The following is a 12,584-nucleotide window of genomic DNA, read 5'->3' as shown; positions in this document are numbered from 1 at the left end:
AAAAAAAAAAAAAAACTTACGGCTCACACCTTATATAAAAATTAAACTTATGGCCAGGCACAGGCACAGTGACTCAAGCCTATAATCCCAACACATTGGGAGGCTGAGGCAAGAGTATCACTTGAGGCCAGGGGTTCAAGACTAGCCTGGACAACACAGTGAAACTCTATCTCTACAAAAAAATTATAAACTAGCTGGGCATGGTGACACATGCCTGTAGTCCCAACTACTCATGAGGCTGAGAAGATTACTTGAGCTCGGGGTTCAAGGTTGTAATGAGCTATGATTGTGCCACTGCACTCCAGCCTAGGTGACAGAGTACGACCCCATCTCAAAAAAAAAAAAAATTAAACTCAAAATGGATCACAAATTCAAACATAAAATGCGAAACTATACACTTTAAAACAAAAATAAGAAAGCATTCAGGATCCAAGGCTTCTGTGATGGTTAACTGTATGTGTCAAATGGGCTGGGCCACAGTACCCAGATATTTCTATTATTCTGAAAGTTTCTGTGACGGTGTTTTTTTTGAATGAAATTAACACTTTTAAATGTGGACTGAGAGTAAAGCAGATTGCTTCCCAGAATGTGGGTGGGTCTCATCCAATCAAATGAAGGCCTGAATAGAACAACAGACGGACCTACCTCAAGCAAGAAGAAATTCTGCCACCAGACAGCCTATCGATTTGAAGTGCAACATCAGCTCTTCCCTGAGTCTCTAACCTGTCCGTCCACCCTGCAAATTCTGGACTTCATGCATCACTTAACGATGGGGATATTTTCTGAGAAATATAACAGTCAATTTCATCTTTGGGCAAACATCACAGAGTGTTCTTACACAAAATGAGATGGTATAGCCTACTATTCACCTAAGTTAGATGGTACAGCCTATTGCTCCTAGGCTACAAACTTGTACAACATATTATTGTACTGAATAATGTAGGGAACTGGAACAAAATGGTATTTGTGTATCTAAACATAGAAATGAACAGTAAGAATACAGTATTATTACCGTCTGGTACTGTCATCACAGATGCAGTCCATCATTGACTGAAATGTCATTATGTGGTACATGACTGTATACACACACACATATACCCTTATCAGTTCTATTTCTCTGGAGAAGCCTAATATAGCTAGAGTTCTTATACTTGACATAAAAGCATGATCTATAAAAGGGAAAACTGATGAACTGGACTTCAACAAAGTTAAAACTAGTTCTTAGACTTAACACAAAACCATGATTCCACACAAGGAAAAACCAATAAACAAGACTTCATCAAAGTTAAAAACTTGTGCTCTGCAAAGACACTGTTAAAAGGATGAAAAGGCAAGCTACATGCTGGGAGAAAATATCTGCAAACCATATATTTGGCCAATGGCCAGTATCTAAACTATATACAAAAAAAAAAGCTATCAAAATTCAACAGTAAAAAAAAAATCCAATTAGAAAATGGGCAAAAGACATGCAGAAACATTTCAATGAAGAGGATACATTGGTGTCATTGGTGATATTTGACATTGGTGTCAATGGCAAATAAACACATGAGAACATATTCAATGTCAGTAGCCATTAGAGAAACGTACATCGAAATCAAAATGAGACATCATTACCCACCTATCAGAATGGCTAAATAAAAAAATAGTGACACCACCAAATGCTGGTGAGCACACAGAGGAACCGGATACTCATACATCGCTGGTGGGAATTTAAAATGATATAGTCACTCTGCAAAAACACTTGGATTATTTCCTAAAAAACCATGCAACTACTTTATGAACAGCAATTATACTTGTGGGCATTTACCCCAAAGAAAAGAAAAGTTATATACACATAAAAACCTGTACAGAAATGTTTATAGCAGTTTTGTTTGCAACAGCCAAAAACTGGAAACAACCTAGACATTCTTTTATGGATAAATGGTTAAATAAACTATGCTACATCCATACCATAGAATACCACTCAGCAACAAAAAGAACAAACTATTGATAACACACAGCAGCCTGGACCAATCTACAGAGTTATGCTGAATGAAAGGCCAATCCCCAAAGGTATGGATTCCATTTATATAAAATTCTTCAAATGACAAAATTATAGCAATGGAAAACAGATGAGTGGTGATCAGGGTTAAGGAGAGTTAAGGTGGGAGGGAATTGGTTATGGCTATAAAAGGGCAACATATGGGATTCCTGTGGTGATGGAAATGCTCAGCATATTAACTGTACCAATATTAAACCCCTGATCGTGATATTACAGTATAGTTTTGCAAGATGTTACCACTAAAGGTAACCAGATAGGGGTACAAGAGACCTGTCCAAATTATCATTATTATTGAGACAGGGTCTCACTCTGTTGCCCAAGCTGGAGTGCAACGGTGCAATCTCAGGTCACTGCAACCTCTGCCTCCTGGGCTCAAATGATCCTCCCACCTAAGCCTCCCAAGTAGCCGGGACTACAGGCACATGTCACCACACCCAATTAATTTTTGTATTTTTTGTGGAGACAGTTTCGTCATGTTTCCCAATTTAGTCTCAAACTCCTGGGCCCAGGTGATCCTCCCACCTCGGCCTCTCAAAAGTGCTGGGATTACAAGCATGTGCCACCATGCCCGGCCTCCAAATTATTTCTTACAACTGCTTATGAATCTACAATTATCTCAAAATGAAAAGTTTAATTAAAGAAGACTGATCAGTAGTGATATAAGTCAGAAAAATGAAAACCTAAGAAGGACATAGGAGCTGAGGGTGTGGATACTGAAAGGGAAGGGGCTCGAGACTAGTTACAGAGTGTATACATAAGTAAAAATTCATCAAGTCATACACTGAAAATTAGAAATATTTACACCCTTGCTGTGCCTGAATAAAAAATTATTTAAATTTGGCATCTGATTATTAATCTTGTTGGCTGTGATAATTGTATTAATTATGTATAAAATTTTGTGGGGTTTTTTGGTTTTTGTTTTTTAGAGACGAGGTCTCACTATATCACTCAGGCTGGTCCCAAACTCCTGGCCTCAAGTGATCCTCCCACCTCAGCCTCCTGCATAGCTGGGACTACAGGGGCACACTAAAATTCTTTTAACCACCTTGTAAATGTATCAACAATGAAACCATGAGTATCTTTAGTAGAAACAGTTTGGGTGGTGTGGTAGAGCCAGAAACCACCCTGGAGAGGTTACGAAGTGAGTGGGAAATGAGGAAGTGCAGAAAAGCAAATACATATCAGTCTTTCCAGGGGTTGCCAATAAAGGTACAGGAAGTTAAAAGATGCTCTGAGGGGAAGGTGGAGTTGAAGAAGAGCTTTACTAAAATGAGAAAAACATGAGCAAATGTAAATGCTGAAAACAGTTGACAAACAAGTCTAATGAGCATAATACTATAATCTTTGGCATAAGGTGTGTGAAATGTGAGAAGAGTGAATATGAAGAGAATGCTTTTTGACTGCACAGAAAACACTTGCATTGTACTGGGGGAAAAGAGGACTACTGATACAAGTGTATTTATAGATCTGATGGTGGAAATAATAACAGAAGCAACAACAATAATAATGGCAGCCATATTTTATGGCATACTTATAGTCAGTCTCCAAGGAGGTTCCTCAATGATCCTCAAATCCTGATATGCACACCCCCATACAGTCTCCTCCCACACAGAACAGGGCTGAACTGCACAATCAATAGGATATGACAGTGAGCAATTTCAAAGATGAGGACTAAAGGACAGTGCAATGTCTACCACGTTCTCTCTGCTCCATCTGAAGAAAACTAGAAACACACAAGCAGCCATGAAGAAGCCCAACCAGTACCACATGAGTGAGCCATCTTCAGAAGCAGTCCCTCCAGCCCCAACCTCAGGAGACACCCCTCGCCTTCAGAATCACCCAATTAAGCTGCTTCTGATTTAGTGACTCACAGGAACCAAGAGGTAATGTTTACTATTTTAGGCCACTTGAATTGGGGGTAGTTTATTAAACATCAATAGATACATAATGCATTTATTATGTGCCTCAAGAACACTGTGACTCCCATTTTTAAATGAAGAAACTAAAACACACAGAGGTTCAGTAATTTTCCCCAATTATCACACAGCTGACAAGTGATATAGAACCAGATTCCAATCTAAAGCCAGTACTATGAACCACGTGCTCCCCAAAGCTGAAGTAGTTTCCATCCCATGGCTTTCTTATTTGCTGTAAAGTGGAAGGCAAGGTTATCTTCTCATGAAAGCAGGGGAAAGTAAGTGAATCAGAGAACTAAGGAAAATGGAGAAGGTCTGAAACAGCTGCCATGGAGAGTTAGGAAGAGGGCTGACTGGAGAAATCTAATAGGATTTCCAAACAGTGTTATGGCTCCGAGAGGTTAGGAGCCATGGAACTCCAGGGCAGTGAACTTAAGATGACTGTAATGAAAAAAACATAGGATTGCATGTGTACATAAATATAAAATGTAATTTGAAGTGTGAAACTGTGGTGATGGCTGGATGGAATCCTGTGTCTTTCCTGAGGCCCATTAGTTTCCTGAGGAGCTACATATAGAAAAATTCCAGGAAAGACTATGTATTCTATGTCAGAGTATCACATAAAGACTGAACAAAAACTCACTAAGACACACGATGATAAACTGACAGAGCTACTTCACGTAGCTTCCTTGATCTCCAACACCAGAAGTTTTTCTAGAGTCTTCCCTTTTTCCTATTTCCATTCCAAAATGTCACAAGAAAATTACAACCTACAGAAAGAATATATTTCCATAACTATCAGACCACACCTAAGGGCACACTTCACAATTATTCACAGACTTGAGGAATAATCTTACAACAGAGCTTCAGGCCAAAAACTCATTAATTTGTATATTCACTTAAAGTTACACTTTCCAAAATATATTCAAGTTTCAATTTCACGTATGTACTTTTAAAATGTCTTCACTCGAGAAATAAAATGGCATAGATCTAATCTCAAAAGAAAGGTTTAAAAAGAAAAAAAAAAGCCAGGTACAGTGGCACACACCTGTAATCCCAGCTCTCTGGGAGTCCAAGGCAGAAGGATCACTTGAGCCAGGAAGTGACCAGGTTGGGCAACATAGTGTGACCCTGTCTCTAAAAAAAAAAATTTTTTTTAATTAGCTGGGTGTGGCAGCATACACCTATAGTACCAGCTACCGGGGAAGCTGAGGTGAGAAGATCGCTTGAGCCCAGGAGGTCGAGGCCGCAGTGACCCATGACTGTTCCACTGCATTACAGACTGGGAGACAGAGCAAGACCTTGTCTTTAAAAAAAAAAAAAAAAAAAAAGAACCAGGAACACAGAAAAATTTTTCCAGGCTAATATTCAGTGAAATCAGCTGTGGATACTTAGACACTTAAGACAAAAGTTAGCAGTTAATATTCCAATGACATCTTTCCTCAAATAACCAGTTATTACCTGAAGACTTCTTGGAAACAAGTCAAAATGGGTACAGGTAGAAAAGAGTAAAAATTTTTTCTATTAGAAGAAATATCATCACTGAGTAAATTAAGTAAATCCCCTCTGCCTTATACATAGTCAATAGAGAAAAGGGAAAAAGAAGTTTCCACACTTAAAGTAGATCTAGTCCTGTCATGGTATAAGAATAATTATGAAAACCAAAAAGTGATCCTTTATGAACTCCACAAGTTATTTTACATATTTTCTAGATCTTTAAATCAGGATAGAACCCATGTACTCTGAAAATACAAAGCAAAACAAGTCTTAACTCTTATAAATATTTCAATTAAAAGAAAAACTATAATATTTTCACTAGGGTGGTACAAGTGTTTCCTCATTCTATTTTTAATCTTACCCGTATCTGTTCAGTGGAGCTGCTGCTAAGTTCATCACCAGATTCAGAATCTTGATGTATTCTTTCAGAGCCTTCTCCTGCGGAATCACAAGACTGTTCCTGGGAGAAGCTAGTTTTCTCTACATCCAAGAACTCTGGACCGGGAAAATGACCAAATAAGCGTGTCCTATTCTGGCTGGAAACTTTAGGAGAATGTGAGTCATTGTTAAACTTTCCATTATTATGGGTCAGGTCCAGGCTCAGGTTGACAGTATGACCTGGATTATAACTGGGTCCAAAATTCTGATTGGCATCACGAATAAGACCTGTTCCTTGAACAGACGACGACGGCTTTCCGAAACTTGAAAGCTCAGGCAATTTGTTCACATTTTCTGTTGATCTCTGAAGATGCAAACTCTGCATTATTTTCATGGAGTTATTTGGTAGACCAGCTACCTGCTTAACAGGTGGCATTAGAGCTTTGCGCGTGACCTCCTTCACATACTGGGCTGGCACATAAAACGCTTTGGAGTTTTCATCTGGCTTGACTTGCCACCAGTCATCATTGGTCTTTTTCACCAAGATGTACCGCTCCCCTTGTTTTATCACAATCTTTCTATCCTTTGCTTCATATTCATAATCATATTCCACCTCAATATACACTTGTCCTGGAATAATCTTTCCACTTCTGTCAGCCATTTTCATTCAATAATATTCACCTCTCAAAAAGGATGTTATACCACATTATGGCTTTATGGTTTGTTGGATGAATATAGCTGTTTTATTTAAACGGAGGAAGAGAATGAAGAAAAAAGTTAATGCAATCTGGATTTGGTATTTACTCACAAGCATCATACAGTATAGGCCATTTAAAGAACATTACTTCAAATCTCAAACCCCAAAAAGCAAACATGTGACTAATATTATATGCACTGCCACATTAAAAACACTTTCATTCTAACTGTAATCTACATTTTTCAGTCACTTATGACCAAAACAAAAGCCAATAACTGGAACAGTAAATATACACTAACTAGGTAGACACAAGAGAAAAACTTTCCTTCCTTTCATGACTCCCTCAAACCTCCTTCACCTTCTTAGAAAGGTTCACTAATAACAACTAATATGCATTTACTTTCATTTCTATACCAATTCCAAAATATTTTAGTACCTCCTAGAACACAGCATTATGGGTTTAAATGATTACTGCACCCTCATATCACTACAGCATGAGCCAGTTCCCACCTGTTTGGGGATGAATTGTGTTCCCCCAAAAGATAGTTCAAGTCCTAACCCCAGGATCTGTGAATGTGACTTTATTTGTAAAGAGGGTCTTTGCAGATGTAACCAAGTTAAGACAAGGTCATACTTGATTAGGGTGGGCCCCAAAATCCAATGACTGGTGCCTTTATAAAGAGAGGGAGATTAAGGGCACAGTGGCTTACACCTGTAATCCCAACACTTTGGGAGGCTGAGGCAGGTGGACGGCTTGAGCCCAGGAGTTTGAGACCAGCCTGGCCAACATGGCGAAACCTGCCTCTACATGAATTACAAAAATTAGCTGGGTGTGATGTCATGCACCTGTAGTCCCAGCTACTTGGGAAGCCGAGGTGGAAGGATCTCCTGGTCCCAGAAGTTTGAGGCTGTGGTGGGCCAAGACCCTGCCACTGTACTCCAACCTGGGTGACAGAGTGAGACTGTCTCAAAATAAAAAAGAAAAAAAGGAGAAGGAGATTTACAGAGAGGAAAGCTACAGAGGGAGAAGACCATCTGAAGAGAGAGGCAGAAACTGGAGTGGAGTGAAGCAGCTAAAAGCCAAGGAACACCAAGGACTGCTGGCAACAGCAGCAGCCAGGCAGGGGTGAGGAAAGCAGGATTCTCCCCCGAGCCTTCCAAGGGAGCATGGCCCTGCCAAAACTGATTTTGGACTTCTTGCCTCCAGACCAGTGAGAGAATAAAAATACATGTCTGCTGTTTAAGTACCCCAGTTTGTAGTATTTGTTACAGCAGCCCTAGGAAACTAATACATTCAACACAATGCTCAAGGATCCTAAGGCAAACTGAGATTTACCAAAAATGTGTAAACCCAAGGTTCCATAACAATCTACTAATTTTCTATAGCAAACAAGTACTGAGCATATTAATGTACACTACAGGTGTAGTAACCATCATTCTCCTGAGGATAACAATCTTCTCTATGACGAAAAGCCTATAAGGCCAGGTGGTAAGTCAGTCACTGACACAATGGTAGTAACTGAAATTTACTTTCTAGACAAACTACTTGACTAATAAATTTAATACAATACAGTTTTAAAAAATAAAAAATTACCTTAGAACAAGGAGATGTACACCAGTATCAATTTAAATCTGTAAAAAAAAAAAGTTCATTAACTCAAATCAAGATCGCTGAAGTAAGACTAAGAATATAATGCTGCTTACATTTTTAAAAGCAAAACTTTTTTATAACAGCTATAAGGAACCAGGAAAGTTTTATACATCAAGATTGTGGTCAGCACCACCCTCCAAACACATGCAAACACAACCACCAACAGCCACTGAGGTTGGCTTTACCACTGCCCTCTCCCACTGTACTTCCATACTGTCTCAACTTCATTTTGTCCCTTATTTTTCATTCTGACAAGCATCTTTCTAAACTTCTGATTATATAAGAAACAACTCTTCTACTATAAAACTGTTAAGATGAAAGAACTGTTTTTCAAGTGTATGTATTGAATGGGTAAAGAGAATAAAAACATATGTTAAAAGTTATTAGGTGTCCTAATACATTTGTCCCCCGATTACTTTCTAATTATTTTATTTTTTTATCTTAATTAATTTATTTTTTGAGACAAGAGTCTCTGTCACCCAGGCTGGAGTGCAGTGGCACGATCTTGGCTCACTGCAGGCTCCACCTCCCGGGTTCAAGCAATTCTTCTGCCTCAACCTCCCAAGTAGCTGGGATTACAGGTATGAGCCACCATGCCCAGCTAATTTTTGCATTTTTATGAGAGATGGGGTTTCACCATGTTGGTCAGGCTGGTCTCAAACTCCTGACCTCAGGTGATCGGCCTGCCTCAGCCTCCCAAAGTGCTGGGATTACAGGCATGAGCCACCGCACCCGGCTATTTATTTTTGAGACACAGTCTCACTCTGTCACGGAGGCTGGAGTGCACCCGTACAATCTTGGGTCACTGCAACCTCCACCTCCTGGGCTCAAGTAATTTTCCCACCTCAGCCTCCTGAGTAGTGGAACTGCAGTTGCACACCACCACACTCTACTAATTTTTGTATTTTTTTAAAAATGAGGTTCCACCATGTTGCCCAGGTAGGTCTTAAACTCCTGGGCTCATGTGATCCACCCACCTCTGCCTCTCAAAGTACTGGGATTACAGGCGCAACCACACCCAGCCTACTTACTAATATTAAATAGGTTAAAATATCTTAACAATGGAGAGATGTGGTGGCATAAGCTTAACCAAATGATCAAACAGCACTAATGCGAGCTGACAAGATATGCCTCCTACGTGATGCAATAAAACATATACAATGCCACCTATGTTACATTCTTGTCAAAAGCATGTTTCACCTTAAGCAATTACTAGAAAACAATCAAACAAATCCAGAATGTCAGACATTCTATTAGACAACAGATCTGAACTCTTCAAAAAAGTACTGTCAACGGAGGGAATGGATTCTTCCAGATTAAAAAAGACTATTGATACATAATAACCAAATCTACTTGGTGGTCCAATAAATACCTCAAACTTATCACATCCAAAATGAATTCCCATCTCTACCCTACCCGAGCTCTGCCAAATATGCTCACCCCATGGTATCTCCCATCACAGTAAACAGGAATTCTGACCTTTCAGATGCTCAGTTGTTACTGTCATGCATTACCAGAACACTAGTCACTATGTGCTTTGATCCTTTACCTACACAAATTTTTCACAACTTTTCAAAATTTTACACTGAAATGCTTATCCTTAGGTGATTTTTTTCCAGGAAAGTAATAAAATAACTTAAGAAATATCTTTGAAGATAGAGATGAGTGAGGGAATAGGCAGCTACTTTTGAAAAGGTTACAGCAGCTCATACATACTATAGTTAGTTAGACATTTATCCGCAAGAGTGGAGAAAAGAAGGATGAAGAATAACAAGTGAGCTGTATGGTTTCACACTAGTGGGAGAGGAACTGTGGGGCTGGGGAACAATGGGTTAAAGGTCAGTCCACATTCAATCTCTTTCACTGCCAGGCTTTATGACTATCCCTTCCCCACTGACTACAAAGGTAAGTATGAAGGAGGAGTTAGGGAGAAAGATAAGGAAGTCAGTTTCACTGTGTTCAACATGAGACATCCATCTAGAGTTTTAGTTAAAGGCAATGAGAAGTAGGAGGGCAAAAGAAATGGAGAAGTGGTCAAAAGGTATCTCTACAGAAAAGGTGGTTAGATACCAAGGCAGGTAAAACGAGCAAGAGTGGACACAATGGGATAAAGAGTAAGAGCTGAGATAGATTTCTAGTCAATACCGGGGTGAAGGGTGGGGAAACAGGTTGGGAAGCTCCAAGAGAAACTATTAAAATTATAAACGTGCAGAAAGCTACATAGCAGGAACTACATGTTACAATCCAAGGTCTAGGAAAAGCCACATAAAAATGAAAGAAAAAACTTATTATAAATTATTGATTCAGAAAGAATGAAAATATTAACCCCTTGTTAGACGTATAGTTTACAAATATTTTCTCCCATTATATAGGTCGTCTCTTCATTCTGTTGACTGTTTCCCTTGCCACACAGAAGCGTCTCCGTTTGATGTAATCCCATGTGTCAGCATACACTGAGCTCCACGGAAACAACCCCAGGGCAAGTGTAAGCCAGACAGGCACTGAGCAGCTCTATGCCTTGCTGAGGAAAAATAACTGAACATGGGCAAAAATCCAAAGAAGTCAAGAGACAAAATGTCATCATACACATTCTTTGTGCAAACCTGCCAGGAGGAGCACAAGCAGCAGCACCCAGATGCTTCAGTTAGTTTCTAAGGGTCTTCTAAGAAGTGCTCAAAGAGGTGGAAAACCATGTTTGCTCAAGAGAAGGGAAAATGTGAAGACAGGGAAAGACAAACCTGGCCCATTATGAAAGAGAAATGAAAACCTACATCCCTCCTAAAGGGAAAACAAAAGAGAAGTTCAAGGATCCCAATACACCCAAGGGGCCTCCTTTATTTGGACTTTTTCTTGTTCCTTTCTGAGTATGGGCCAAAAATCAAAGGTAAACATCCTGGCCTATCCACTGGATATATTGCAAAGAAACTGGGAGAGATGCAGATGACATTGCTGCAGATGACAAGCAACCTTACAGAAAGATGGCTGTGAAGCTGAAGGAAAAATACAAGAAGGATATTACTGCATACCAAGCTAAAGGAAAGCCTGATGTGAAAACAAACAGGAGTCATCAAAGCTGGAAAAAAAAAAAAAAAGCAAGAAAAAGAACGAAGATGAGGAAAATGAAGAGAATGAGGAAGAGGAGGAAAATAAAGATAAACATGCAGCAGCTGTTTTGTTAAAATTCTGAATGCTTCTAATACAATTTTTTATTAAGAAAATAACAATAATGCCATTTGCTATTTTTGCTTTTGTTGCCTGTGCTTTAGAGGTCATACTCAAAAGTCCTTGCCCAGACTGATGTCATGAAGCATTTCCCCTATGTTTTCTTTCTATAGTAGGTTCACAGTTTTAGGTTTTATATTTAATTCTCTAATCCCACTTTGAGACGATTGTTCTATATGGTGAGAGACAAGGTTCTAGCTTCATTCCTCTGCATGTCGCTATATATCTGACAAGGGGCTAACATTCAAAAAGGATAAGGAATCAAATAACTCAACAGCACAAAAATAGTAATAATAATCCAATTAAACAACGGGCAAAAGCCCTGAATAGATGTTCTTCAAAAGAAGACACACAGTCAATAAGTGTAAGAAAAAAATGCTCAACATCACTAATCAGGAAAATGCAAATCAAAACCACAATGAGAAAGCACTTCACCCCAGTTAGAATGGCTATTATCAAAAAAGGCAAAAGATAAGCTGGTGAGAATGTAGAGAAAAGGGAACCTTTACATACTGTTGGTGTTAATGAAAATTAGTACAGCCAAAAAGGAAAACAATATGGAGGCTCCTCAAAACATTAAAAACGGAACTACTATATGATCCACCAATTCCACTACTGGGCATATATCCTAAGGAAATGAAATCAGTATGTGAAGAGATACCTGCACTCCCATGTTTACTACAGCAGTACTTGAAATAGGCAAGATATAGAATTAATCTAACTGTCCATCAAAGGATAAATGTGTATATACATACACACATACACACAATGGGATACTACTCAGCCATAAAAAAGAAGACAATCCTGCCATTTGCAACAACAGGAATGAACCCAGTGGACATTATGTTAAATGAAATAAGCTAGGCACAGAAAGACAAACACGACATGGTCTCACTCATATGTGGAATCTAAAAAAATTGATCTCATAGAAGCTGAGGCTGGGCACAGTGGCTCACGCCTGTAATCCCAGCACTTTGGGAAACGGGGGTGGGTGGATCACCTAAGGCCGAGAGTTCAAGACCAGCCTGACCAACATGGAGAAACTCCATCCCTACTAAAAATACAAAATTAGCCGGGCGTGGTGGCGCATGCCTGTAATCTCAGCTACTTGGGAGGCTGAGGCAGGAGAACTGCTTGAATCCAGGAGGCAGAGGTTGTGGTGAGTCAAGATCGCGCCATTGC

At 39.4% G+C, this 12,584-nt stretch overlaps 1 protein-coding gene across 7 annotated transcripts in view; it reads right to left on the bottom strand.

Annotated features, from left to right (window-relative positions):
- Positions 1-12,584, bottom strand: part of ARHGAP12 (Rho GTPase activating protein 12) — a 125,152-nt gene that overhangs the window by 93,492 nt on the left and 19,076 nt on the right. For all 7 annotated transcript variants that reach the window (XM_033209943.1, XM_033209945.1, XM_033209946.1 and 4 more), the window contains 2 exons: positions 8,124-8,161; positions 5,816-6,570 (listed from right to left, as the gene is read on the bottom strand). In XM_033209943.1, the coding sequence (XP_033065834.1) occupies positions 5,816-6,499 (684 nt within the window). In that variant the 5' untranslated portion in view covers positions 6,500-6,570; positions 8,124-8,161. The remainder of the gene's footprint in view (positions 1-5,815; positions 6,571-8,123; positions 8,162-12,584) is intronic.

This window comes from Trachypithecus francoisi, unplaced genomic scaffold, assembly GCF_009764315.1.
Source record: "Trachypithecus francoisi isolate TF-2019V2 unplaced genomic scaffold, Tfra_2.0 Lachesis_group9, whole genome shotgun sequence".
In the NCBI taxonomy this organism is placed as follows: Eukaryota; Metazoa; Chordata; class Mammalia; order Primates; family Cercopithecidae; genus Trachypithecus; species Trachypithecus francoisi.
This window is presented reverse-complemented; position numbering and strand designations above follow the sequence as displayed.